The sequence below is a fragment of the Vulpes lagopus genome, chromosome 8, assembly GCF_018345385.1.
Source record: "Vulpes lagopus strain Blue_001 chromosome 8, ASM1834538v1, whole genome shotgun sequence".
In the NCBI taxonomy this organism is placed as follows: domain Eukaryota; kingdom Metazoa; phylum Chordata; class Mammalia; order Carnivora; family Canidae; genus Vulpes; species Vulpes lagopus.
The window spans coordinates 119,039,340-119,066,866 of NC_054831.1; the positions used below are offsets into that span (position 1 = coordinate 119,039,340).

The 27,527-nt window shown below is 38.1% G+C and overlaps 1 protein-coding gene across 10 annotated transcripts in view; it reads left to right on the top strand.

Annotated features, from left to right (window-relative positions):
* Positions 1–27,527, top strand: part of PUM1 (pumilio RNA binding family member 1) — a 135,342-nt gene that overhangs the window by 50,924 nt on the left and 56,891 nt on the right. For 7 of the 10 annotated variants that reach the window (XM_041764864.1, XM_041764865.1, XM_041764860.1 and 4 more), the window contains exons 4-7: positions 13,619–13,727; positions 14,692–14,870; positions 24,059–24,225; positions 26,255–26,525. In XM_041764864.1, the coding sequence (XP_041620798.1) occupies positions 13,619–13,727; positions 14,692–14,870; positions 24,059–24,225; positions 26,255–26,525 (726 nt within the window). The remainder of the gene's footprint in view (positions 1–13,618; positions 13,728–14,691; positions 14,871–24,058; positions 24,226–26,254; positions 26,526–27,527) is intronic. The other 3 variants (XM_041764867.1, XM_041764868.1, XM_041764859.1) reach the window with 2 other exon arrangements.

The following is a 27,527-nucleotide window of genomic DNA, read 5'->3' on the forward strand; positions in this document are numbered from 1 at the left end:
TCAGATGTTTGAGAGCCACTCAGTGGTTTCCTGAGGGGTTGGTTTTTTTTTTTTTGGCAGTATTATAAGGGAGAATGTCAAAAGAGAAATGAGGAAATAATAAGATTTTATAATAAAGCACAGCTTCTAATTAGTTTAACTTCATTAAATTTCTTTCCCTCTCTGGGAGAGGGGTTGTGTATGAATATAGTCTACCCATATAAACACTAAAATTTGAAGTAAATTGTATTGACTTTTCAGCCAGGCATAGAGTATTTTTGCTGCACTTACTACATGTGTATTGGTGTGGGTATGTATGGTGCTCAAGCTTGTGTGAGTCCTCATGGTAAGCAATACCTGTGTCAAGAATGTGTGAATCTTTAGAATTGAAAGAGAATTGGCTCTATTCAGAGTAATTGATTTTTAGTGAAGTTAGTGCTACTTGGCTCTTGTTAGACATTTTTTCATCAAAGCCAATACTAGACTCAGTGTTGCTTTGCAAAATTTAGAGCATTTCTTAGTTGAAATCTTGCTAAGAAATGGCTACTTAAGACATCACCTCAAACCTTGCTGGTTGTCTGAAGTACCATTGTTCTTAGCTGAGGGTTCACAACACAAGTGCTTTACTTGCCTTTTGTTCTAGAAAATCAACATAAGAAGGAAGGTATTAAAATGTTTTAGGAGTAAGGCCAGAAATTATTTTCAAATATTTCAGCTACTATCTTGGCTGGCCACTCATTCAGCTTAAAGTTGTAGGACTGAAAAGTTTAAAGGCACATCTTGGAGCAGCTTTAAAAATTTACATATGAAAAGATGAGTCTGTTAGTTGAGTATTCAAGGGTGTATCTTTGTAGTACTGGGGAAGGCTCACTAACCTTGGGTTACTGGACTTGGTTTCTACATTGATTTGGTATAGGATCTTGTTGGATTTATTTGCTGTTACCTATAGGAGGGCAGCAGTGTTATTACTTTCTGTGTCCTAAAAAAGGATGGATTTGCCAAGGGGAGAGCTGTTGACAGAAAAGGCACCTTACTCTGCATAATTGTTTTTTTTTTTAACTTAAAAGCTGAGGACTTTTTCTGTTTAAGATTCCTTAATGTTTTATATGTAGAAAACTTGATGACTTTCAGGGATATTAAGATAGTAGTGATTATTTCAGGAATAAATGGAATGTATTTAGATATGTGGCCTTCATCTTTGTTTTAGAAAACTGAAGCATAGAAAAACTTACAATAGACAAGTTTGTAAACCTGAGGAAGGAGATCTGGCAAATGCTCTTGTATGTGGAGACATAATGAATCCTATCACATTCCCTGGAAGTAGAATAAGGTGAGATATGTTTAAAATATAGCTGTAGATTCTCGTTAGACATTACATAGGAATTCTATCTGTAAGTTAAAATAGCAGAATGGCTAGTAGAGGGAGGAATTTGGTAGTGATTTGGAGAGTTGGAGAGCTGGAAATCTGTTCACCCAAAGAAGGATGTAACTTGGCCGGATAAAGCTGTCTCTGGACCAGAACCCTGAAGCCACAGTCCAGCCTTGGCTCAGATGTTCATCCTATTTGGATTTTGCTTTTTTCCATCTGTAAGACAGAGATATTGGACTAGTTTCCCAGGACCCTTTCAAGTCTAAGATTTTGGAGTTAGCCCTTATTTCTATATCTTTAGAAAGATGGAAAAGGGGAATAGTTCCACTTTCTCTAGGATATGCTAGAGGGCATTTAAAAGGTGTCTTTTTAGAGTGACTTCGCCCTTGTGATGTAGAGGTTCTGAAACTTTTCACTCAGTTTTCTAAGTGTCTCATTCACCAGTCTACAGCTATCTACGGCACTTCTGAAATGTCTGTCCCTAAGGGTTCACGGGTGTTAATTCTGAAATTAGGGCAAGTGGAAACCCGATGTGGATACCAAGTCTGTTAAAATCTTTTCCACATCTTACCATCATGGTAAACAGAATGGCTCATAGAATTGAGGGCTTTTTGGGTAGCTAAAAGTACTTCTAGGATTTTAGCCCAGGAAGAGCTACCTTACAATGGCGGTTTCTTAGAACTAGAGTCCCATAGAGTAATGCATTCGACTCCAAAATGTATTGAATTTTGGAAAGGAGATATATTGTCTTCCAGCCAAATCTTGCGTACATTCTTCCAGAAGAGAAGAAAAACTAATAAAGCATTTGATGTGTTAATATACGAATTCCTGACCAAACAGTGTAATGAGTCCTTTCTACCCCAAAATGTAGCTTTGAGTATGGATAGGAATGGTAAATCTGCCTAGTTCCTTTAACCTTGTATTAGTACCATTTGGTTGTTGGGCATTTTGGGTATCTTGCTGTTGAAATTTTTACTTCAGAGAAAACATAGCTAGCCAGACCAAGTGACCTGGAGTAACAAGATCTTAGTGCATAACTTTCCTGTAGTAGATTAATGACATATGTGTTTGAGATGAAGTGACCTTTTTAAGAATATTGTTTGGGGGAAGTTTCTGGGATCCAGAATAATTTGGGGACTGGGCATTTTGAAGAACAAGAAAGAAGAAAGTATCTTCTAACCTTGAGAATGTAGATGCATCTGACATTTGGAACCTGGTTTTCAGTTGTCTCATGACTTTGATACCTGTTTGGAACCCCACTCATTCTATTATCTGCCTTCTATCCTGTACTGCAATGACTGGACAGACTTAGCATTGTTCTGTCTTGCAGTGCTTGAATGCAGTAAAACATGCTCCTTTGCAGCAGGATATAGCTTATTCCACATACTGCTTAGTCCATCTTCATTTTTCCCCCATTTATCCTCCTCTGGCTAAAATGTGCCTACTCTTTTCATCAACATCACTATGCTTAATTCGAAGGTAAGCCAACTAAAGAACTACATACAGTAATGCATTAGCACTTTTCAAGATACTTTGGCATTGATTTTATTGCCTATATGAACCTCCCAACAGATTTTTTGGAGATATTTCTACCTTTTTTTTACATGAGAAAAATGAGTCCTAAGGTCAAGTGACTAAGTCATGAGTATCAAGATGTGGATTTGACTCCCAAGTTCTATTTTGTTAGGCTTGGGAATGATAGCTGCAATATATTGAACATTTATTTTCCAGGTACTATGCTAACCACTTCATATACATTACAATCTTCATGGTGGTCCTGCAATGTTTATGATGCCTTTTTATAGCCCAGGCAAAAAGGGATTAGAGAGGTTAACATGATCATGAACCATCTATTTGAATTGATATCTCTGTCACTTCAAATCTTGGGTTTTCTGTTATTTCTGCATGTCCACAGTCTGCCCATTATTTAAAATCTTAACTTCAGTGATCAGGTCTTCTATAAAATCTTTTTTGCTCTAACCAGAAGTTATGGAGAGGAATTTAAGCAGCAAGTTTTTTTGTGTCAGTCTTATGGCTCTAGTTTATTTTCTATGTAGTGATTTGTGTAAATGTGTTCTATTTCCTTGCACGTAAGTTTGTTTAGAGCAGGGGCTTCAGCCAGTTACTACTTTGTAAATATTGGGTGCTTAATATATTGTGTTGAATGAATCTTACAAATAAATACTTCTTTTTCTAAGCATGGATTCCTCCTTATTTTCTCATTTACTCCAGAAGTTGATATTGCCCTCCCTGCAAGGGATCTTAGTTCAATTCAGTAAATATTTATTGCTTGTATTCTTTATTCAGATTACTTTTCCATCCTGAGGGATGTGGGGTTATGAAGGGGAGGATGAGGACCTGACAAAACTGAAAAGCCTCTATTCATTCACCCTTTTTTGCATATTTTTATATTTTCAAAACTATTTGATTATTTTGCAAAGAGTAGTACGTAAGATGAATAGTAAATCAGCAGTGCTGTTACCATCCAAGTTGAATCCAAGTTGATTTATTATAAAGGATCTTTTGTTTAATATAGTTGTAACTAGATCAATGGGATACTTTCTCTGGGCCATCTGCTGGGGCATGGAAATACCCTCATTATATGTACACAACCAGATAGAATAGTGTTTAGCAAAGAGGAATTACTTTTGTGATTTTTCTTGGTCAAGTGTGTATTAAACAGTATTCTGTGTAATTCTCTCTTCTTTACTGTTATTTCGCTGATGAGGAACCAGAGTTAACCAAAGTTAATCTGTTGTCTCTTAATTAATTAATTAATTAATGCAATCTGTGATACTCATTAAAGCCAAGGATGTAGAGGAAGTAGTCTATTTTCTGTATTGGTCTTCCTGGTATACAAAGTAGCCATATCTATGAAATTTTCATCTCCTGGAGTGCATGAAAAAGGGAACTTGTCCATATCTGGCACACTGAGACCTTTGTCTTGTCAATTTAATAATTAAAAATGCCCTGAAGCTGACTGGGTGTGTGGGTGGGTTTAATTATTTGCTCCCATCTTGAGGCAAAAGACTCTTTCTCCTCTCTTAGTTGAGCTGTTTCCTGCTTTGTGGATATGAGGTGGGTAGGTCATAAAGCAATGTTGAGGTTTTCATGGTTCATGAACTTTACAGGTTTCCTAAGTGCTGTGGAGGCTTACTTTTTGTACATTGGGCTCTTGGATATTCTTGCAGGAATCACTTACATAATTTAGACCTAGTATAACATGAATGTGGTTATGTTATAGGTCAAACCATATAGTTATATGTAGAAAAACAAATGACTTTTTTTTTTAAGTTTATTATTTATTCATGAGAGACACACAGAGAGGCAGAGACATAGGCAGAAGGAGAAGCAGGCTCCCTCCAGGGAGCCTGATGTGGAACTCGATCCCAGGACCCTGGGATCACGACCTGAGCCAAAGGCAAATGCTCAACTTCTGAGCCACCCAGGCGTCCCCCCCCCAAAAAATGACCTTATTTGCAGGTAACCTGTAGGTAGCCAAGATAGCATAGTCCTCTGCTCCTTTAGCATGCTCTTCCTTTATCCTGCAGAAAAGCCTAGTTCACTCTGGCACTTCTTCATTTTCTGAACATAGTTTGTTGTCAGTTTATCAAGTTTTATAAGATGGCAGAGAAAAGAGGTCTCTTTTGGCCCTATTCCAGTAACTTAAAGGGGGAAAGTATAAAGAATTTGACTTCAGTGGATTGGGAAAGGAATATGTGGTGAGAAAGGACTGCTGTGGAGCTTACCCCAGGGTATTTGATCACAAAAGAACATGGAGATTGAGCTGCTAACAGTATCTCTGAATTTTTTTATGTAGCTGTTACCACTGTCTTGTGTGTCTCATGTCCTAGATGAAGTTGTTCACAGTGATTGTGTTTTCTATGTGGTCAAGAACCACTGAGCTCCTTTGAAGAGGGTACACTGTGGAGTTAGCAGTTGTCGGTGAACTGACTGCAAATCTGTCTAACCTGTAGTTGTCCTAAAATTTCAGATCTACCAAATTCTTCTTATGGCTACTTAATTGGTCTTTTTGTTCATACGGTTCCCCAGCAACCCACCGTGGATCTTCAGGACAACGTTAAAATTAGTGCAAAATCTAGACTTTGCACTCAGTTGACTCTACAGAATAGATTACTGATTAAAAGAATTGCAGTGATAGACTTGCTTATGCATACTTAATGACTTCATTCTTGATTGTTAAAATGGGCTATGAATCCTCATTTTTGAAATTATGTAGGTTTTTTTTTTTATGCTTTGAAAGCTGAGAGAGACATCTAAGCAGACATTTGTACCTTCCTTGCCCATTTCCACAGGTCCCCTCTCTTAATGTTTCATGCCTAATTACTGCAGTGACCTCTTTGCTTAGCCTTTAGCAAAAAGGCTGTTTAGCTTTCCCACACCCCATTTTACGGAGGAATGTCAGATTAATTTTATGAACTGAATTTTTACAATGTTACTTCCTGTTGCTGCCTATTGGATTAAGAGTCCAACGTTTTGGTGCTCCAGGAATCCTCACTGGTCACTAGACTAGTTGCCTTTTCCACCTCTCCTTACTGCTTCCGTGTGTCACTGGCTAGACTCCTTTCTTCTTGGTGGGCACTGCCCTACTTGCTTTTCTTTCCTTCTTTCTGTCTAAGCTCTTTGTGGAGAGTCCTTCCCACTCTCCTCTCTGAACTCTCTCCTTCCTGTACAGCAGTCCTGACCAGTCCGATCACCAGGGTAATGTTCCTTTCTTCATCCGAAGTAGGTCCTCAAGTACACTATCAGTGTGCTTATCTTAAAATGAATGCCTTCTAGCTATATCAGTTTCATTCCTGATAGGTTTTTCTTTTTAAGAAGTTTTTTCTTTGGGCAAAGAGTGTCTTTTACTACTTTTATTTCTAATTTCTGGTAGTGCCTCTACAGACTGTACATTTTCGGGGCCTGTTCAAGTAATACTTTACATTTTGACATCATTACTTCAGATGCTGAAACTCTTGAAATTTTTCAGTAGCCAGAAAAGCAGTAGCGATTTTCCAGATGTGGGAGAGAATGTCAAATTTTCCCTCATTGGCCAGGCTTAAGTGATTTGTATCATTCCATCCTTAGCAGTGGAAGTGTTGCTAAAGACGTTAGATATAACTATTTTTTTTTTTAAGATATAACTATTGACAGTGTTTATGAAAAGTGTTTAATAGCTGAAAAATATTTTTAAAAAACCTGTTAATTTTATATACTGTATAATTATAATTATGCAAAGTATTTTTTTAAACTTTTTTTTAAATTTTTATTTATTTATGATAGTCACAGAGAGAGAGAGAGGCATAGACACAGGCGGAGGGAGAAGCAGGCTCCAGGCACCAGGAGCCCGATGTGGGATTCGATCCAGTGTCTCCAGGATCGTGCCCCGGCCAAAGGCAGGCGCCAAACCACTGCGCCACCCAGGGTTCCCTAATTATGCAAAGTATTAAACTTTTCTTTTTTAAAAGGAGTACATTAGATTTCAGTTGAGGGAGATATTTACTTACGAGACCATTAATGTGGAAATTTGTTTTCATTAGTGAGCATCTTGACACCTAGATGAACAGCTTAAGCAATAATTACTAGGTGCCAGGTTCTGAATCTGCCAGTAGAAAAATGTGAAAAAATTGTAGCAAATATTGGTTCTTTGGGTTTATTTTATTTTATTTTATTTTATTTTAATTTAATTTAATTTAATTTTGATTTGAATGAAATGAAGCAGAGTAAAGGTGTTTTAACATTTAAAAATAATCTTTATAAGTATTGCCTAGCTGTTTAAAAAAAATGCAGGGCACGTCCTTAATTAGTAGATATATAAACGGAAGTGTGAATTGAGAAGATCCTATTCCTTAAACTTTGAAGAGAAAATAAAAATTCAAACACCACCTTCTTTATACTTACTTTTAATTAAGAAAGTAACTGGCTTATGATTAAATCTTTGAACATGTTCAACATTCCTTACGTAGACTACAGTTTTCAGAGTGGATTAGATGTTATTATCTGCTTGCTTAGAAATATTTGAAACATATGGTCTGAGCTCTCTCCTTAAAATTGCCACTGATTTTGTTAATGTGAAATTAGGTTGAAGTGCAACTGTGTCTGCTTAAGAGAAGGTGTCTTATTTGTAAGGAATTCCATACTACTATAATCTCAGTTTTATTTATTAGAAAATAAATTCTAAATCATAGAAGTATATTATATTTTGTAACAAGTCATTCATAATGCCACCACACTAATAAGCATCTATTTCAGTTTTTAGTTTTCTTTACAATTTTGATTCAAAAGGGAAGGGTGCACAAGGAGAAGCAGTCTTTTACACATGCAATTTTGTATTTTTCCTTTAAAAGTTAGTGATCTTTCGTAAACATTCTGTATAGTCATTGTGGCTGTTTGGGTGAGCTTGCATTATAGTACCACAGCTACCTAAGTGGACATTTACCTTCTCCCAATGTTTTTGCCCGTAGACTTTGAATGTAGAGTTTTTTTTCCTTTTGAATTGTCTTTTTACTGTTGTGTTGAGATAAATTATCGGGAATGAATGTGACTCTTGATGTATGTGTTTTCTAAACTCCAAAAGAATTGTCCTAAAAGTGAATGGGTGTATACCTTAAAAAAAAAAAAAAGTCCTAAAAGAAAAAGTCCTATAAAGTATATTGATGTATGCTTTTATATTTAAGCTGTTTCTTGTTAAAGCTTTTTAAATGACTTGTGAGTGTAGTTCATAGTATTTATGAAAGCATTTTGTGTATTTGATATCACAGTAATCCTTTATGGTATGAGGGGGCTAAGTAGAACCCCTAGGGCATTAGGATTTTGAGAAGGGATTTCTGAAAATTACACAGTTGTCATATATCAGAACTCTGCCTAGAAGGTGTGATTGTCAGTGGTTACCAGCTATATATTTTATTTCAGGCAGTTCTGAGTTTCTTTCTTTGAGTTCATGTCAAATTCTTCTAATGCAGTAAGAATGTAATCAGAATATGTACTAAGAGATTCAGAAATTTGGGTGGGGGGCGGTGCTGTATCTTATCACCTGGGTAAAATAATACCAGGTATGTTATGGCTCTTAATTTTACAGGATTTATGCTGAAGTGGCCTGGGTGATGGTGTGCTCACAACTGCTAGCTGAGTACCTAGGAGCATTTCATTGGCTAGCCATTAGTAGTGCTCTTAAGTCATAGTAGCAGCTGGTTTTCTGAGTGATTGCTCAGAGCTCAGCATTCTACTGTTTTTTAACAGAGATTTCATTTAATGTTCACTACAGTTCATTTTACAGTAAGAAAACTGAGGCCGAGAGGGGTTAAATTCTGAGTTGGGATTTAAAATCAGTTTGGTTTTAAAAATGATTTCAGAGCACTGGCATATGTTTTACTGCTACTTTATTTCTTAAAATAAGAATCCCTTTATTGTCTCCACATCTGTTTAAAGGGCTCTTAGTGGGCGTTAATGTTGTGATTGATAGTGCAAGTGTGGCTTTGGGTATTGTCTCTTTTGTTAGATAATAAAAGAGAAAAGGTGTTTCCAAGCAAAATTTAGAGGCTTTCTCAGTGGCTAACATTGCTTGTAAACCAGTGCTTGGTTTCTCTCTTGTTCTCCAGAAGCCTCATGAATAAGCTTACTGATTTCTTTACTTTCTATACCTCTTTTCAAGCCGAGATAAATAGTGTTGTGTCTTTTTCCCAGAGATTTGAGAACTGACACTATTGAGGGTTGGGGCAATTAGGAATACCATTTAATGGAATAATACAGGGAAGAGTACAAGGTCTGTTGTATAGCTGGGGAGGATGCTGGGATTCCCCAAGTCCTGGTTCTCAGTTTGTAGGTCTTGCAAGGGATTTTGATCACTAATTAAGAGGTGGTTAGATTATGGGATTGATCTACACTAAACAGAACCACAAGAGACTTCTGTATGAAAACCAAAATGTAGTTTATTAATTTATGATGGGAAATAATAACTCAAGTGGACAGGGTAATTGTGTTCAGTGATCAGCATGCTTGGTAACAGGAGGAAGCCAAGTTCTCCTAAGAAGTTTGCTTGCTAAGCAGAATCTGAGCCAAGGAAGTTACTTGGATGTTTTTAGTGGTTAGTGTAATCAGGCTGCTATCTAGCTTGTGCATTAATTGCTTTCATAAGGATAGACTAATTTGTGCATCATATGCCCTCTACGTAAATATGCCAACTGGGTCATACTACCTCCATCTGACTCCCTGGGTCTCTTTTTGCTTTTGTTGGACCCATTCCTAATTTCATTTATCTTCCTTTAGAATCTCATCAGTCTTTTAATCCTCTTATTGTCTAATCTTTCTTTAAAGTAAATTTTGTAAACTTCTGCTATGATCTGTTCTTTTTGGTCCTGTCAAAGAACAATTTTTTTTTTCCAAGTTCTTGATGGGGTAAGCAGGAATTGTCTTTTCATACAATAGTTGGATTTACACTTTTGGTGATTGGATTTAGGTGTGGCTTGAGTAAAGATTTGGCAACTCCAGGTGTTGACTGATGCCAGTGGGTTGGAGAACCAGTATGTTTTAGCCAGTACTGTATAGAGATTTTACTTCCAGAGAGGTTGCTATTGAATTTGAAATAACAATTGGATACTCATCATCACTTTGCTTTATTTTTTAATTCAGTAGATTATAGCTTCTTTTACTATGATCAGATTTGAACAGTTAATGTCTTTATTTTAGTTGACTTGAATATGTGACTGCTACTAGTTTTTAGTAAGCTTATACTATTTTTTGGTAAGCTTAACATGTCTAAGCTGGTCTGATTTTGCAGAAGTTAGCACATTTTTTAATACAGAAAAGGGTATAAGACAAAGGGGAGAACATGAAATGGAAAGCATATAATTTTTCCCAAATTCAAAAGCACTTGGATTTTAGATATAAGAAATAGAACAAGAAAAACAAACTCTTAAAGAACTGTGTAGACAATCAAAACAACCATATTCAAATGTATTCACAACTGTATTAGTTCCTATTGCTACCTAGCAGATTACATAAAAATTTAGTGCCTTAAAAAAAGAGTTGTTTATGCCTCACAGTTTCTGTAGGTCGTAACCCAGTCATGGCTTCAGAAGATCTCTGTTTCAGGGATAAGCTGCACTCAGGATTCCAGGTGGGGCTGCAGTCATCTCAAGAGTTCAGGTAGGGAAGGGTCAGCTTCCTGGCTCACTCAGGAAATTGATGTCAGGAGTAAGTTCCTCACAGGTTGTTGGATGGAGGATGGGGGTGGGGAAGGGGGTTCAGCGCCTTTATTTATTTATTTATTTATTTATTTATTTATCCTTCCTTCCTTTATATATATATATATATATATATATATATATATATATATATATATATATAGAGAGAGAGAGAGAGAGAGAGAGAGAGAGAGAGAGAGGCAGAGACAAAGGAGGAAGGAGAAGCAGGCTCCATGCTGGAAGCCCGATGCGGGGCTTGATCCCGGGACTCCAGGATCGCGCCCTGGGCCGAAGGCAGGCGCCAAACCGCTGAGCCACCCATGGGTCCCCGGGGGTGGGGTGGGGCTCAGTTCCTAGTGAATTGATGACCCATGATCTCTCCTTATTTTTTATTTATTTATTTATTTATTTATTTATTTATTTATTTATTTATTTATTTCTATGTAAACTTCTCTGTATGGCAGGTCACAACATAGCAGTGAGCTTTGTCAAAGTGAGCAAGGAAGAGGGCAAGGGAAAGAAACAAGATGGGTAGTCTTTTTTTTTGTATATCTTGAAAGTGGCATGCTACTTTCATGTAGCATGGCATCACTCTTACCATGTGTTATTTCTTAGAGCATAAGGGGTATAAAGGGATGGGGATTATATAAGGGCATGAGTACCAGGAGGCAGAGGTCATTAGGAGTCCCTTCTGATGCTGTTTACCACACAGGTGAGGGGTGGAGATGGTTATGTTTTGGAGGGAAATGAGAAATACTAGGTTCTGTGAAAGATCCAGAGATTTGGAAGAGCTTTGCTATGTTTGCTTCTGTCTTTGCCCACATCCCTTGGGTCGGTATTTAAATTTTCTTCCATTCGCAGAGCACTCTTGGCAGCCCATGGGTTCCACCTTTCCCCTTCCCAGAATTGGCATGCTAGCACCTTCCTCCCACCTCCTTTTCTTTATCTCGTACACACTTTGCCCTTTCAGTCCAAGCTGTTTTCATTGATAATAGCTAATTGACCGCCCAACATATGGAGTTCTAGCACCTTTGGGGCTGCTCCTATAAATCTCTGTGTGGGATTTATATTTATAGCAGTGGTTAATAATGGGAGACAGAGTTGCCTTTTTGTATCCTACGAGGGTCTTGGGGGTTTTGGTGTGTCTTTCTTTGAGACTTGTTACATCTGTTACTACTTTGAAGTAGAGTCTTCACTTTTTAGCACCTTTTACATGTTTGTTGTTGTTTCCTTTTGAGAGAATTTGGCCTGGAACCAGCCTTGTTTACATGTTTACCTGCTTTTGCTGGCTTTGTGTGTTAGCCTGGCAAACTACAGTGAAAAATGACAGGATTCCAGAAGACATTTTTGAAGCCTTGAGTTAGTTAAAGGGCTGCTGCTTTCAGTCGGTAAGCCTGTATTTGCATCTGGAGGCTGTTCCCTGAAGCAGCCTTTCCTTGAACTTTCAGTGAAGATTTCCAAATCGGTGTGAAGAGGGATGAGCACCATACTGAATATATTTTGATCTCTTTGCTCTCTTTCCATTATTATATGGAGAACATCCACTATTATATGAAAATTAACCAAGTGAGGTGTCTTTCTGCTGGCATTCTTTCTTGTACACACTCCCTACAAAATACAGGAGAAAAACTACAATTTTAATTGGAAAAGATAACAACCAATAGGGAGATATTCGTAATCATGTGAGACGGCATTTTTGAGACCAAAAGAATAAAAAAAGTTTAAAAACAAGAATTCTTGAATTGTCTTTGAGTAATTCACATTAATTTTCAGTGTCCCTTCTCTGATTTACAGCAATTTTGCCTTGGTGTGATGCCACTGAATACATTTATTGAGAACCTTCTATATGGTGGGCATCATACTAGGTATTTATCGGCAATATTTCTAAACACCAGAACCTGAAAATTATTTCTTTCATTAGTATGGAGAGGATGAGACCCAGGGCAGTTCGGCACTTCGTCCTAGGACACGTCAAAGTTGTCTAGTCCTTCACTTCTTGACCCCACTGCTTAACTCTCCCTCTCTGCCACCTTTTTCCCTATCCTTGGCTCTCTCATTCCCTCAAGTTAACAGACCAGCTCTGTTAACTGAGAATGAACCCAAGAGAGGCTTGAGTTGCTAGGAATTGATTGCTTATAACTTCCATACTCATCTTCAAGTAGACCTGTGTTTGCTAAATGTCAGACCAGGACATTTTAGTGAGTAAAGCTGATGATCAGAATGAAAAATGATGGAAGTCTAGTGGAATTTCACTTTATAACCCTGGTCATTAATGCTTTGGTCTTGTGCAAGCTGTACTGGGTTTTACTTGACGATTACTTTGCATTTCTTTGGTCATAGCTTGTTTAAAGTTCTCATTGGTTTAGGGCTCGTTGTGTGTACATTTCTGTGAAGCATGGAATGTTTTGTGAAGTCACTTTAATGGTATTACTAAATTTTGGTAAAATTAACTGAGGTTAGGAGATTTTATTTCCCTTCCAGTAATGGGGAAATAGCTCTTCTGTCTTTCCAAAATCTTGGAATAGGTTAGTGTTGTGGTTGAGAAGCTTTGTTTGTTTTTTCTTTCTGGTAATGAAAGTGGTTTTGGTGAACACAATCTCTGTGTGTAAAGGAGGTGAGTTTTGCCTCTAGTGTTCCATAGCTGGGGTCTGAATTCATGCCCCAGCTTGAGTAACTTTGTATGGCCAGTTAGTACACATGTAGGCAGAAGTAATGTTTTAGTAGTTGTAGGTACTTTCTTTTCAAAAGGAGTCTTCTTAGCAAGCATTTAGCTAATAACACTCCCCTTCCGCCCTACTCCCCCTTAAAAATCTTGGCATAGGTTAAGAGAATAATTCTAGATATTTAAGCCGAGTCTCTATTGTGGTGGGGTGATCTGTGGCCCCTCCTTGCCTTAGGCCTCTCTGTGACTTTTGCGAAATAAACAGTAGTGTTCTGACCACAGTCTGTGTAGTCAGAACACCGTGATTAAAGACCTTCAGGGCACATGAGCATCTGCAGTACCCTTGTCTAAAAGAAAGTGTTGACTGCTGTACTTTCATCCTTTATGAATTCTTTAAAAGCGTCTATTATTTTTAATTTGCAGCAGCTCTTGCCAGGTAAAAAGTTTTGGGAAACAGATGAATCCAGCAAAGATGGACCAAAAGGAATATTCCTGGGTGATCAATGGCGAGACAGTGCCTGGGGAACATCAGGTAATCTAGATCTAGCATCTGTACTGTGATTTATGCCTGTCTTAGAGCTCCTTTCCTCAGCAATTGGCAAGTCATGAATTTCACATCAGTGACATAAGCATGTCGAGCAGTGTCCTGTCCTGTAGTATAATTGCCGTGAAGGAGCTTATAATGATGTAATTTATTAAAACATAATTAACACAAAATCAAATCTTCAATATTTTATTGAAGTGTTAGCCACAGGGGAGTGGTCTTATTTGAAACGACCATAATTTCAGCTATAACTTCTTGTTCTGTACTGCTGTCAGCATACTTGGAATCAGAAAATCCATGCCTGCCATTTGAAGTCCATGTTTCTTTTTCCTCCCCTTGCCCCCCTGTGTACTGTGTATGGGATGATCTATTTGTAAATGTGGTTGGGGCCAAATCAAGTCACCGGGCACGGATGCTTTTCTGACAGACTACCCCTAAAGAGGGATGGGGAGAACCTGAAAGGCACACACTGACAGCAGAAAGAAAGAATGGAGGCTAGGGAGGAAGGAGACAGAAAATCCAAAAGCTGATGTGCTGTGTTACGGCGCAATGTAAAAGTGGAACCTCAGATGACAGTGAGTCATCCAAAAATATCAAATTATGTTGTTGGTTTTAAAAAGGGCAGTAAAATCACATTTTGTTTTAGTAATAATACCAATAAAATATATTAAAAAGAAATTCTGCTACTTGAAAGGGTGTCCACCGTAGCTAGATAAACCAGCTATGTGAACTGCTGTATTGCTCTGCTGTCCTGGATATATGAGGAGTGTGTTCCGTTTTCCTTAGTTTATGTAGAATTTTATACTTAGGGAAAAACGCAACAGGAGGTTTTGGCACACCTGACCATGGCAGACTTCCTGATTCCCAGTCATTGGTTTATCCATGAGACATCACTCATAATTTGTTTGAGCCTCTGGCTGCACTGTATCATGCTTGTGTATCTTTTTTGTAGATCATTCAGTTTCCCAGCCAATCATGGTGCAGAGAAGACCTGGTCAGAGTTTCCATGTGAACAGTGAGGTCAATTCTGTACTGTCCCCACGATCGGAGAGTGGGGGACTAGGCGTTAGCATGGTGGAGTATGTGTTGAGCTCATCCCCGGGCGATTCCTGTCTAAGAAAAGGAGGATTTGTAAGTTGGCTTGAGGAACTTGTTCCTATATCTCTCTTTTTTTTACCTCCCCTAAAGCAAAACATGCCTGTTTAGTTTCCTTAGATATTCACAGCACTAATTACAGCGTATTTTAAAACACTTTTATTGCAATTAGATGCCAGCAAACACAATAGAAGATACAAACTGAACTTTTAAAAACCAGAGACATGGTGTTTTGGGGGGATACATTGATAATAATGTGAGGTAGAATTGAAATCTAGTTCTCAGTTCATCGGTCTATCAGAAGACATTTTTAGTTTAAAACAACAACAACAAAAAAAGAAGGAATTAAAATAAGAAAGCTGAAGCTGGGGTGTCAGTAGGCAATAGATCTTAGAGTGGTGATTTGCCAATTCCCAAGAATCCTTAAAGTGGATCGGGTATGTAGGATCATTCTTACTTTGCTTTGTTTTATTGTGGGATGATCTGGCCCTCTTTGAACAGCTTTGTCTCGCATATACCTGGCTTGTCAGGAAACTCAAAGTTCTTTTAATTCTAGATCTGCAATTTTTTAAATTCATCTCCATTTTACCTCTCTGATGCTCAATTGTTGCCAAAGCAGTTTCTCTGTCCATAACTTCTTCCCTTTTAAGTCTTAAACCGTCTTCCTCAAGCATCTTCGATGGCCTTTCTTTCTCAAAACTACTTCTTTCTTGCCATCAACTCTCTAGACCTAAATGTCTTGTGATGCGTTTCCTTTTGAGGCATCCTCATTCTGTGTTCTGTGCCTGATTTTATATTCCAGGTGATAGCCAGGAGGCCACGAGAGGCAACCTGAATCTGTCTTCCCTCCTTTCCCCCTGACTTGGCTTGCTCTGTACCTTTTCACAGTCCTTTCTGTGAAATCTTTTTCAGCCAGTACTGTTTATTGGCAGTTATAAAAAGGCCTTCTTTCCCCCAAATCATATTAATCATTTTGCCTCCATAACTATCTTATCTTACCTTCCCTTACAGCTTTTGTTGTCAGTATTTTTATCATCCTGTATCTGTTGCTAGGTATCAGAGGCATGGTCTTGTTTTCCTCATTCTACCTGAAACTTCTTTAGAGTAGCAAGAGTTCATTCTTGGTGCAGCTTCCTCAGGTGTCAAGTACAATACCTTCATATGTTAGTGGACATTAAATGAATGTTGTTTTGGTTTGCATGAGGGTAACAGGTGACATTTAAGGTAACCAGAATTCACATGGAGTTAGCTTTTTTCTAGGCTTGCCAGAGATGATGCTTCAGCTGCCATTGACACTTGCCATGTGGCTGGAGCTTTTAATTGCACAAGAAAACCAGAAAAAATTAACTCTCTAATAACATGTTTTAGATTACTCCCAGCTTCATACCTAGAAATTTGGCGTGAGGAATTTAGCCAGAAGAGGATATTTTATTTTTATCATGACCCTTAGGATGATCAAGGGACTGAACTGGGGCTTTTGTATTGAGTCTTGAGTACTAGTCATTCCAAAGCTGTCCTGATTGCTTCTGAGTCTTTTGATCCTGCAGATACATAGGTTAGGTTTAATGGCTTGTGGATCAGGTAGGAAATGCCTTCTTTATTTGAACCTTTTCAAGAGACTTCTTGGGAAGAATAAGATCTACCTGTTGGAGGTGAGGAATGGATTCGGCAAAATTAGCATTTCCTTGTCCCAAGGGAAGGATGGTGTTACTTCTCTTTTTTTACCTTAACTCTGGTTCACCTCTTTTTCTGTCCTCACACTTTCCCCATCTCATGAGTTCAGATTTCTCAGAGGAACTGCTGCCTGCTAATTTCTGTGTATAACTTTTAGTTATTTACTATGGGAGAAAAGTTGGTATTGTGGGTAGGTAAGTTGTCAGTGTGGTGAGCTGAAACTTGTATGACTCTTGCCTTGAGTTCTCTCTCATGCTTGTGACCAGTTTCTAATTCTTGGGTATTAGCCAGGAGGCACACGGGTTACTTACTGTAAAGTTTGTAAGCAAGCAGAAAAATAATTGGAATTAGGAGAAAGAGAAAATGCTGGGATGGAATTATTATTTTTACCTGCTTCCCTCTTTTAAGCAATTACTTCATCAGTTAATCTTATGACAGAACATTATCTTTTGCGTTCATTGTCTTGTATTCAATTTTGTAAAGATGGCATTCATTCCCAGTTGTCCTGAGAGACTGGTAATTTTTAGCTTTTGTACAGTATTGTCACCAGAGGAATTTAAGATCTCAAAGTTAAGAGGTCAGAAAATTGAGCTCTCACAATCAGATAATTTATTGAGCTTCTGAGGTTTGCATAAAGATAAATGAAACTTCTCCAAATCTGTGTTCCAAATTCTCAGAAGGCAGATTGTGGGTAATGAAATACTATTGCATATTTTGACTTGAATTGTGTCTAATGGGTGATCCAGGAAGACTGGTGACATCAGGCTACCACATTGCATATGTAGTCTTTTGGTGGATGGAGGCCTAAGGATTGGTAACTACTTTTATCGGCTTCTTTATCAGCCTGGCTTTGCTCTGCCTGTTGGTTATGATGAGTTTGACCGAAGCTCTGGTCATGGAAACCTGAGTCAACTTGTTGTTGGTTGTCATGGTATGCATTCATTTTCTTGGAAAGGTGAACCGCCCCTCCCTCCTTTTTTTTTTTTTTTTAAATCTAGTCTGTTACTGAAAGAGTTCAGAAGTCAGGGAAGAGAGAATATCTACTGCTTTTTAGATAATTGTTCTAAGAGTGGCATTTGGTGGTTTATGGGTCAGAGCACTCACATATTTTCACTTTGGGTAGTTCTACCCCCAGTAAACTGTGGAGAGGCTCCATTTTAATTCCAAGAGCTGAAAATATCATCTCTGATGGTATAATGAATGTAGACCTCAAAGCAAGCACTTAAGCAGCCATTCATTCTTGGATACTGATGACAGGTAATTCAAACTCTAATAACCTTTCAGTTAAAGATAATTTAGAACTAAAGTAATGTACTCATTCTACAGTGATTTTCCACTTTCAGTAGGGTTGTGTCTTGGTTACAGCTTGAATGAAAGTATTTGTCTAGCTTTCCTGAGCTTTCTTAAGGTCATTTTGATTGTACAAATGGACTTGGTTGAGTATTTTTGGCTTCCGTGATGAGAGTACTTTCAAGCTGACAATAAGAATCTCAGAGTATTTTGTTCTTAGTACCCACTGTAAAATTTGGTACTTTTCTACATATGAATCAAAAACTTCAGAGTAGCAGTTTCAGAATAATGGGAAAACTCAGAATACCAATACAGAGTCAAGTCTTTAAAATTTTCTTTTCGTATCCTTTATTCCTGGAATAAATAAAATCCCCCCTCAACAAAGCATGGTTCAGAATGGTTACAAAACCACCTGTGACTACTGTATTGTGAGGCCACTGAGTGAAATATCCTGTCGAAGAACCCTACTGTTTATATTTTGGAATACCAACCAATCTTCAAATAGATGGAAGCCTACCCAGTCAGAAGAGTGGATTGTAATGTCTACTTTTCTGGTTTATGATGCCTGGGGAAATGAGAAGACCACTTAAACTTCATATTTAGGTGAAGATCACCTTAACCTTGCAGAGGAGAGATTTTTACTTTTTTTTTTTTTTATTAAGATTTTTACCTTTGACAGGCCTTTCTACTTGTGTGTAGAGACTGGCTGCTTTCTGACCTAGAGGAGGCTTGCATACTTCTAGCAATTTGTTTGGGTCACAAAATTTGATAACTGGGTTTTCTAATCTTCACTGTATTTGTTTTAGGTAACCAGTGCTACTTAATTAATTTTGTTTAAAAACTTTGTGCAGGAAAAAAAACCCAAAAAACATAAAACAACTTTGTGCAGTGTAATGCAATTAGAAGTCAGGGGTTTGAATTTCAACTGAACCTTAATGTTCTCCTCTGTGAAATGGAATAATTAAAAACCCACAAAGTCTAACTTGTATGGATGTGTAATATATATGAAAATGCTTTGTAAACCTCACAGAATCTTGCTCCACAAAGTCTCTGGGACAATAGCATTATCACTACCTGGGAGCTTATTATATATTATCAGTTCAGAATTTCAGACTCTACCCCAGATCTATTTAATCAAAACCTGCATATTCCCAAGACCCTCAGGTGATTTGCATGCACACTGAAGTTTGATAAATGCATAATTTTCTTGGGAGATTAAATTGCCAGGAGGCCATGGATCACATTCAGAAACTCCATCTATAGGATAGAGCCCCTTCAGATTTGAGCTTCCTTTGAACAAGAATTCTACATGCTCTACTTTGTAGTATCAAGCTTTTAACTATTGACTAAATAAAAAGTTAAAGCAACAACGAACTTTCAGAAAACTTGTTTTGTTTTCATCTCTGTAATAACATGCCATTCTGCATGGTCAAGATAGTTTTTTTGGGACCTTCCCCCCAGTCTGGTGGTTATCACAGCAGAGGAGACATTCTTCTTTTCTCTATACCAGGAATTAGTTTATCCATATACTCAGTACCTGGTATATTCTGTGTTCCACTGTTTCTAAAGTGTACACCTACCTCCCCACTTTGTTCATTGGGATTCATCTTTCAAATGGTAATATATAATAGTTTAATTGCCAGTATTTCCATTTTAGCAGTATATAAAATGATGATATGTTTTATAAATTGATTTGGTGAAATGTAGTAATTGATGGTGGCTCAATTCTGCACATCTCAGGAAAATCACTGGTACAAGTGGCCTAATGATCAGAGCCAGAAGGATTTTTTGCAGGGGGAGAGATATAAGAAATCTAGCAATTTTGAGGCTTTGGGAGAGTGAAGGGTGAATATGTCTGAAAAAGGCAGTGGGGGAAAAATGTGAAATGGAATAAAGTACTTTTAAAAATTTTTTAAGAAAAATTTTCACTTTATGAATTGCCTTATTGAATCCTTGAAACAACCCTTTGTGGTAGATACTGTTGTCCCTATGAGTTTATAGATGCAAAAAATGAGACTTAGAAGGGAAATGGTAGGTCCCAATTCAAACTTTGTTCTCATTTCAAATATGCAAAATACTCCTTTTTAGAAAGAAGGGAGGAAAATTACTAATCTCATTGAATATGACTTGTTCCATGGAGCTTTGTGGTAAGATCACTGCAGTAAGAGGAGAAATTCTCATTTCTCTAACTCATTCAGAATTTTAATAGATATTCTCTGAAATATTCCTCCTGTTGTGTGAGGCTTTTGAGGAAGCTGAGCCAGAAATGGATGGACTCTTATTTCCACAATATAATGTTCTTGTCTCTATCTGCTCTCTAATTCTTTGGTATCTCGCAGTGGAGCATAGTCTTGCATGTCTGTGTAGACAGGACATCTCAGAATCCTTCTTGGCCCCTCTCGAGATTTTGCTTGGGCTGGGCTACGTGCATTTTGAGTACTCATTGGAGCTTATATTTGACTGCAGGTTTGGGTTAACATTCATTTAAAGGAAGCCCACAATAAAAAGATGCTGCTATTAATCCTTCTTTGTTTTTTCTTTATTTAGATAATAGACTTTTCAGTACTATTATGTATTAGGTAATGTGTGACAAAAAAGCCAAACAAAAACCCTGCCTTTATGATGCTTATGTTGGACTTAATTACAGTGGTTCTCATTTTGAGTGCTTATTAGAGTTGCTGGAGGAGAAGCTTTTTATAACACTTGAGGGAGCTTCTACAGACCAATTAAATCAGAATCTCTGGGTGTGAGCCCAGACACTTGTAAATTTTAAAGATAGTGATGTTCAACACTAATCATACAGCCACTGCACTGTGAAAATGAGTGTCCCTGGGAGGGCCAGATTGGCTGTATACTTGTATTAGAGTTAAACCACTTAATTGGGGGCATTTAAGAGTTTTAATCTTGATATCTTGGATAATATTATACAAGAAATACCATCCCAGTGCCTAGCTTTTGCTAATTATCATATTACTCTTGTATAAAGTGATTTATACTTCATAAATCCTTTGCATATGCATCATTTCATAACTATTCTGCTTTAAACAAAATTATGACTGTGCTATAGATGAGAAAACTAAGACTCAGGTTTATTGACCTGTCCAAAGTCCTCTGACCAGTTAGTGTTAGCAGTTGAGATAGAATTTAGGTTCTGTGCAATCTGGATTAGTTCTTTCTGAAAGACCACATAGCTATGAATACCTACCCTTATCTTAAATATTAAAAGCATCTGTAAAAATCCCATAAAATGTACCCCTGTTCTTTTCTTTCTAGGTGTTCACATTTCTAAGAGACCAGTTTTATAATCCTGAATCCTGCATTCTCTCTCTCTCTCTCTCTCTCTTTTTTTTTTTTTGTAAAGATTTTATTTATTCATGAGAGGCACACATAGAGAGGCAGAGACATAAGAGGGAGGAGAAACAGGCTCCATGCAGAGAGCCCGATGCAGCGCTCAATCCTGGGACTCCGGGATCATGCCCTGAACCAAAGACAGATGCTCAACCTTTGAGCCACCCAGGTTCCCCTGCATTCTCTTTTAATAGCAGACTTTTGAGAAGAAGTCTTCCCACTTGTACTCTGGGTATAGCTAAAAAATCAGACGTGTCAACCATTTTTATTTTGGGCTGCTGTTAACTTACTGAACTTTTTTCTCTTAATTAAACTTATTGAAATGTGACCTGTTTGCTGAAAAGTGTTTAAGTCATAAATGTTCATCTGCATGTATTTCTACAAAATGAATACACTCAGTGACCATCCAAATCAAGGAATGGAAGCTTCTCGTGGGCCCTCCGCCTTCAAATCAAAGGAACCTATGGTTCTGAGGAATTTATAGCCTACTCAGAGCAGAAAGCTCAGGGAGCTATATTTTATATGAGTAAACTGTACAATATGGGTGAAAAACAGCCCATCCTAGGGATTCCTTTGAAAATCTTCCACTGGCAGTATAACTAAGAAAGTTAAGTATCAGTGACTGTTTTCAGGCCATGGTAGTCAGCTTAGAGACAGGCCCAGCAGCTTCTCAGGAGGCCTTCTAAAGGGTCACCAAGGAGAGATACTACTGTGTTGATTTGGTGAGTGAATCTCCCGTCACCAGCTTTCTTGCTTGTTGGTGACATTTCCTACTGCTTCTTTGTCCCATTTCCTTCCTATTTTTGCCTGCAAACCTTTGGTACTGCTTATGAGAAATTGGAGCTGGACTGTTCCTTCTGAGCCAGTGACTTGATTTATAGATTGATGGAAGATTACTTCGGTGTGTTAGTGGGATGATCTTTCTAATACTCTTGTTACTGACATTAATAGTGGCCCATTCAGGCTGAGTTGTTTGTTATCTAGACTATATATCACTATCTCCTAGAGTCCTATGATAAAGACAATGGGAGGATCCTTCTTATTTTAGTAGTTGAGTTTTACAGGATTTTTTGGTCATATCAGTTTACTTTCTCAGATTTTTTTTTGAACTTCTGCCAAGCACTGTATTCAGTGCTGGGGATATGAAAATGAATACATGGTTTCTGTCAATTTTACCTTTGCAGTAGGAGGGAGTTATTGTTTCTGGATGTTTTGAAAGGTCTTTCTGTCTTTAGAATCTTATTATATTCCCATCTGTGCTTTGGGATCTCACTATGGTGCTTAATTGGCTGTTATTCACTCCTTTTGAACCAATATTAGTCTTACACTTTGAAGATTCTACTGTGAAGGTCATATCTCAGTGGCTGCCAGAACCGTAGTTTACCTTCTTGGATGTCACATGAAATGAAATTGTACGTCCTTTCTGTGTTCCTTCTTGTAACGTATTCTTTGGTTCATATTAGCCATGAAATCTTTTTTCTGTGTCTTGAACAGAGAATGATTTTGAAAGGAAAATGGACTCTCAGCTGGCAGGTGAAAGAAAGCTCTAAGAGCTCTTTCAAGATTCATGAGTTACCTGTTCTGGGCCAGAGATCACCAGGAATTACTCTGAAAACATCCATTTATTTTGCATTCATGGGCCTGCCTGATCAAAACGAGCATCGCTGCCCCAGCCTCCATTACCGGTCCTCCCCTATCCCAGTGAAATTTGGTTATAGTGACTGGAAATGCTGGGACATAGCTCTCATCTTTTTCTCTCATTGGTTCTTTTTTGACAGGAGCTTTAATTTAGTCCAGGTCTATTTGTTTCTTCCTTTGCCTAGAAGTCAGTGGTGAGGACAAGCAAGGTTGCTTCTCTCCCTTTTTATGAAAGCAAAGATTACTTACCATTTGGTAGGATTCTGCAGAGTTCTGTGAACTGTGTCAAGTCACTCTACCAAATCTTCTTTTCCTTTTGGAGATCAGGGCACATTTGCTTTATATGTACAGGTCTTAACTTAGGACCATATATATTGTTTAACCATATATGTTGGTTATGAGGGGATAGACTTCATTTCCTTAGAAGAAAAGGCATCAATGTGCTTAGCACTAGAACCGTTCTTTTAGGTCTAGTCTTTCAGTCTTTGTAGTTTGAAACATTTGAGAGAGAAAGTCTGCTGCAGCAACGATCCTGCTGAAGGGGCTTCCACGTAATCTCAAAATGATCTGGTATGGGAACTGGCAGAGAGTGAAAGATAAGCACATCTTAGAGTATCTTGGTGAAAGAAGTTCACAGTTAGATTTAACATGTTTTGAAGGCTTAAAAAAAAAAAAGCCTGATGATGGGTGAATTATTGATGCAGTAAGCCTGAGATAGAGAGCGGAGCTGGGGCGGTGCAAATTGGCAGGGCATGTGTCCCAGAGCCAAGTGGAAGATAACTGAACTGGAATGATGTAAGACTGCACTTAGCTCAGTACTTAGAAGTAAGGGAGTTTACACAGGCAATGGCAAAGTAGGAAATTCTTTTCCTAGGCTACCACTTTCCAACTATACTGTTAGCTGCCATACCTGGGGCTTACTAGGAGTCGTGCTATCATATAGAGTTAGATTTGGAAGTAGAGAAGTGGGACCAAGGGATGTAAAGTTGTGGCTGGGCTTTGGGTAGAGAGGAAAAAATGGGATGGTGGGACGTTGGGCATGGTAAGACTGTCCTAAACTCTGTAACATAATTGTATGTCTGTCTCCCCCATTTGGCAAGACTCTCTGCAGTGTTCCTGCCTCTGTGTTGTCTGTTAAGTAGATTGTAATGTCTTGAAAGGGCACGGACACTATCCTGTTCTAATTAGCATCTAGTGTAGTCTGGTGTCCACAGTGGTTGCCCGCTATTGTTAGTTGATGATGATTAGTGAAGCTGAAGCTATTTTTTAAACAGGGCCCAAGGGATGCAGACAGTGATGAAAACGACAAAGGTGACAAGAAGAACAAGGGTGCGTTTGATGGAGATAAGCTAGGAGATTTGAAGGAGGAGGGTGATGTGATGGACAAGACGAATGGTTTGCCAGTGCAGAATGGGATTGATGCAGACGTCAAAGATTTTAGGTTTGTATGTTTTACACTTCTGACTTTTGAATGGGGGCTATGGGTTTTTGTTTTTGTTTAGCTTTATTTGGATTTTAGTTTTTTTTTTTTTTTCCTTTTTCTTTTTCTTTTTCCCTTCCTTATCTATCTTTTTTTACCAATTGGGTCCAGTGCAGGCCATACCACAAAGACTGTAAATTTACTGGTAAGGTGGAACTTTTTAAGAGCTGTCAGTGCCTGGTACTTTGCCAAAACAATAGCTTTTGCATTTGCATAGGGCTCTATTATTTGCAGAATGATTCTATAAATATTGTTTCAGTGATTTTCAAATATTAAAATCATCTGAGATGGATGCCTTGGGACTTTCCCTAAGTTTCTCCCAAATCACTAGCTTAACAGTAACCATGTCACTAATGGAAGTATGTCCTCTCTCTCTGGCCTGTCAGTGTGGAGAGAAACAGTTGAGAACTTACACATTATTTTATTCCAGACTCCTAAGCTCCCTAGGGAAGTGGGTGGGTCAGTGTCCTTTTCCTCAATTTGAAGAACCAGAGATGCAGCTTACATGACTTGTTTAGTCGTCTCCCTTCCATGGATGCTTCTCATTCCATCTCTGGTCATGATTGATTTGCAGGTTTTACCCTATAATTTAATATACACACTATTCAAATGACATTGTATATTTGTCTTCCACACTTGGCAATATTCTTCACTTATATAGGTAACTTTTAGTGATCATGTATAATTTTAAATATATAAAGATCCTTGGTCAGTGATATACAGGTAGAGAATTTAATTTTGAATAATTTCAATGTTAGTCTAAAGCTAATATATGTGTGTCTAAAACACACATCTGTCTTTGATCCTGATACCTACCAAAGCCAAAATTAAAAATTCATTTTGGATCATCGTTTGCAGAATAACATTCATTTGTTTAGTATTCCTAATTTAGTTTTTTAATCATGTGAGTATAAAGAATTATAGTCTTTAGAGTAAATTTGAGGCACAGAGTAATAACCACTTACCTAAGGTCTTTCAGATAAAGTGGATAACCTTTCCATCATGAACTTTAGGCAGCCTATAGCAGGGTTTGGTAGTATTTGACTTCTGGCTGGGTGGTGGTGGTAAGGGCATGTGTGTGAGAAGGAATAGGGCAGTAGCTTTAATTTGTGCCAGTGTAGGGTTTCTTTGAGGGCTGAAGGTCACAGAATGTAGTCACAGGCTACACTCCCCTTACTAGAATGTAACAGTGTTCTATGTTAGTCTGATTTGGAATTACATTGTCCTGCAGTTCTTTTACATAGGGTGATTCGGTCCTGGTCACCCAAGATAGTGCTCTTTTCTGCCATGTCCTAGGATATTTATTAATAGTGCCCCCTTTTTGCTCTTAGAGGAGTATCCTGGTTTGGATGATAAATTATACCTTCACAGTACTTTTAATTCTTAGAGTTGTTTCTTCATCAGGGGCATATCCTAGATAATGAGTTTATTTTATAATTTTGTAAGGTTTGCTTCTGGTTTCTTAGAAGGGAAGACAGGCTTAGCACTGACCAGTACTACCAAGATAATACTTCAAACTTTTTTCGCCTAGAAAAATTTTTTTTAATAGAATCATTCTCATATATGGAATTTTCGCCTAGAAACTACTTTTTCCATCAGCTCTCTGTTTGAAGAGTAGGTGTTACTTTTGAGGGGGCTTAGTTTACTACCTGCCTTTTAGAATCTTTCCGTGGTTGCCACAGGAAGTTTTTTTTCCAGTTCATTCATTGTTCTTCAAATCTGGGCCCTTTGGTTAAAGGGATTGTAAATTAATACTAGCTAATGTAAATTTACAGGGTGGGTTGTGGTGGGAAGGCAAGCAATAGAAGAATTTTCTTTTTACAGGATATAACATGTATACTCTGTAAAGTGTCTCTGGTTGTTTGTAGAAATAGTTTTAAGTACTGTTGATGATAAATTATGTTCAAGGACACTGTCCTTAAACTTGGGTTGCTGTAGTGTCCCTCCCCGCTCAAAATAAGGTTTAATGCCCTTTACTTTCTCTGTTTAGCCGTACCCCTGGTAATTGCCAGAACTCTGCTAATGAAGTGGATCTTCTGGGTCCAAACCAGAATGGTTCTGAGGGCTTAGCCCAGCTGACCAGCACCAATGGTGCCAAGCCTGTGGAGGATTTCTCCAACATGGAGTCCCAGAGTGTCCCCTTGGACCCCATGGAACATGTGGGCATGGAGCCTCTTCAGTTTGATTATTCAGGCACGCAGGTACCTGTGGACTCAGCAGCAGCAACTGTGGGACTTTTTGACTACAATTCTCAACAACAGGTACTGTGTGTGTCTCTCTGTCACTCTCTTTACTCTGTACCTCCAGCCAGCACATTATTCAAGTGACTAAGAATGGAAGGGACGGGAGGAGGGTGGCATTATTTTAGGCTACCGATAGCCTACCCTTCTTGACCTGAGAGTGATGTGGGCATCCAAAGCCTCTGTATCTTCCTCCTCAAGAGGCTGATTCCCATGCTGAGATTATTGGCAAGAGCCTACTCTGCTCTACATGTACTTCCTTTGGCTCCTCTGTCACCCCAGAGCCTGGGGAGTGGGTGAGATAGTGTTACCTCTTGTAACACAATCCTCTTGGATGCTAAATTAATCTCTCTAAAGATTAATATGATTGTGATGCTGTTGGTTCGTTTTATTTTTAAAATAGTAAACTCTGTTACCTACTGCTGGCAGGAGTCTGGTGTGAGGTTGTCTTATTAGTCCTGTCTTTTAATTGAGTAACTATAGATCACAAACATATCTGCTGCCTTTTAAGAGTTAAAATATGATTCGGGGGGAAAACACAAATCAGTCAGTGTAAAAATCTACAGTGAAATTACGTGGCTCTGTTTTCTCTGTAAATCCTTGGAAAACATGTATGTGCCTTCTGGTTTTTTAAGGCATGGTACGACTATCTCTGGGGTATACTGATCATTCTTAAAAAAATTTTTTTTTTAAGTAAAAAGCCAGCTGCTGAATTATAAAAGGGCGCAGGTAGCTTCCCCATCTTGTTGGTACTACAAGCTCTCTCTTGTGGCTGGAAGCACTTTGATGGGCCATGAATGTCTGATACTCATTAATTTTAGACTTTAACATAAATACAAACCTCTAGGCTTCAGAGTTTAAAATCTCATTTTGAAGTTCAGAAATTCTACATCCATGGGGGAAATTGGCTTATGGTCTGTTCCTTTGTTGTCATAAATAGCTGATCTTAAATGAATTTTGTTGATAATAAAGCTAACCTCTTAATATTAGTAACAGTAATTATAACATTAATTATAAACAAAA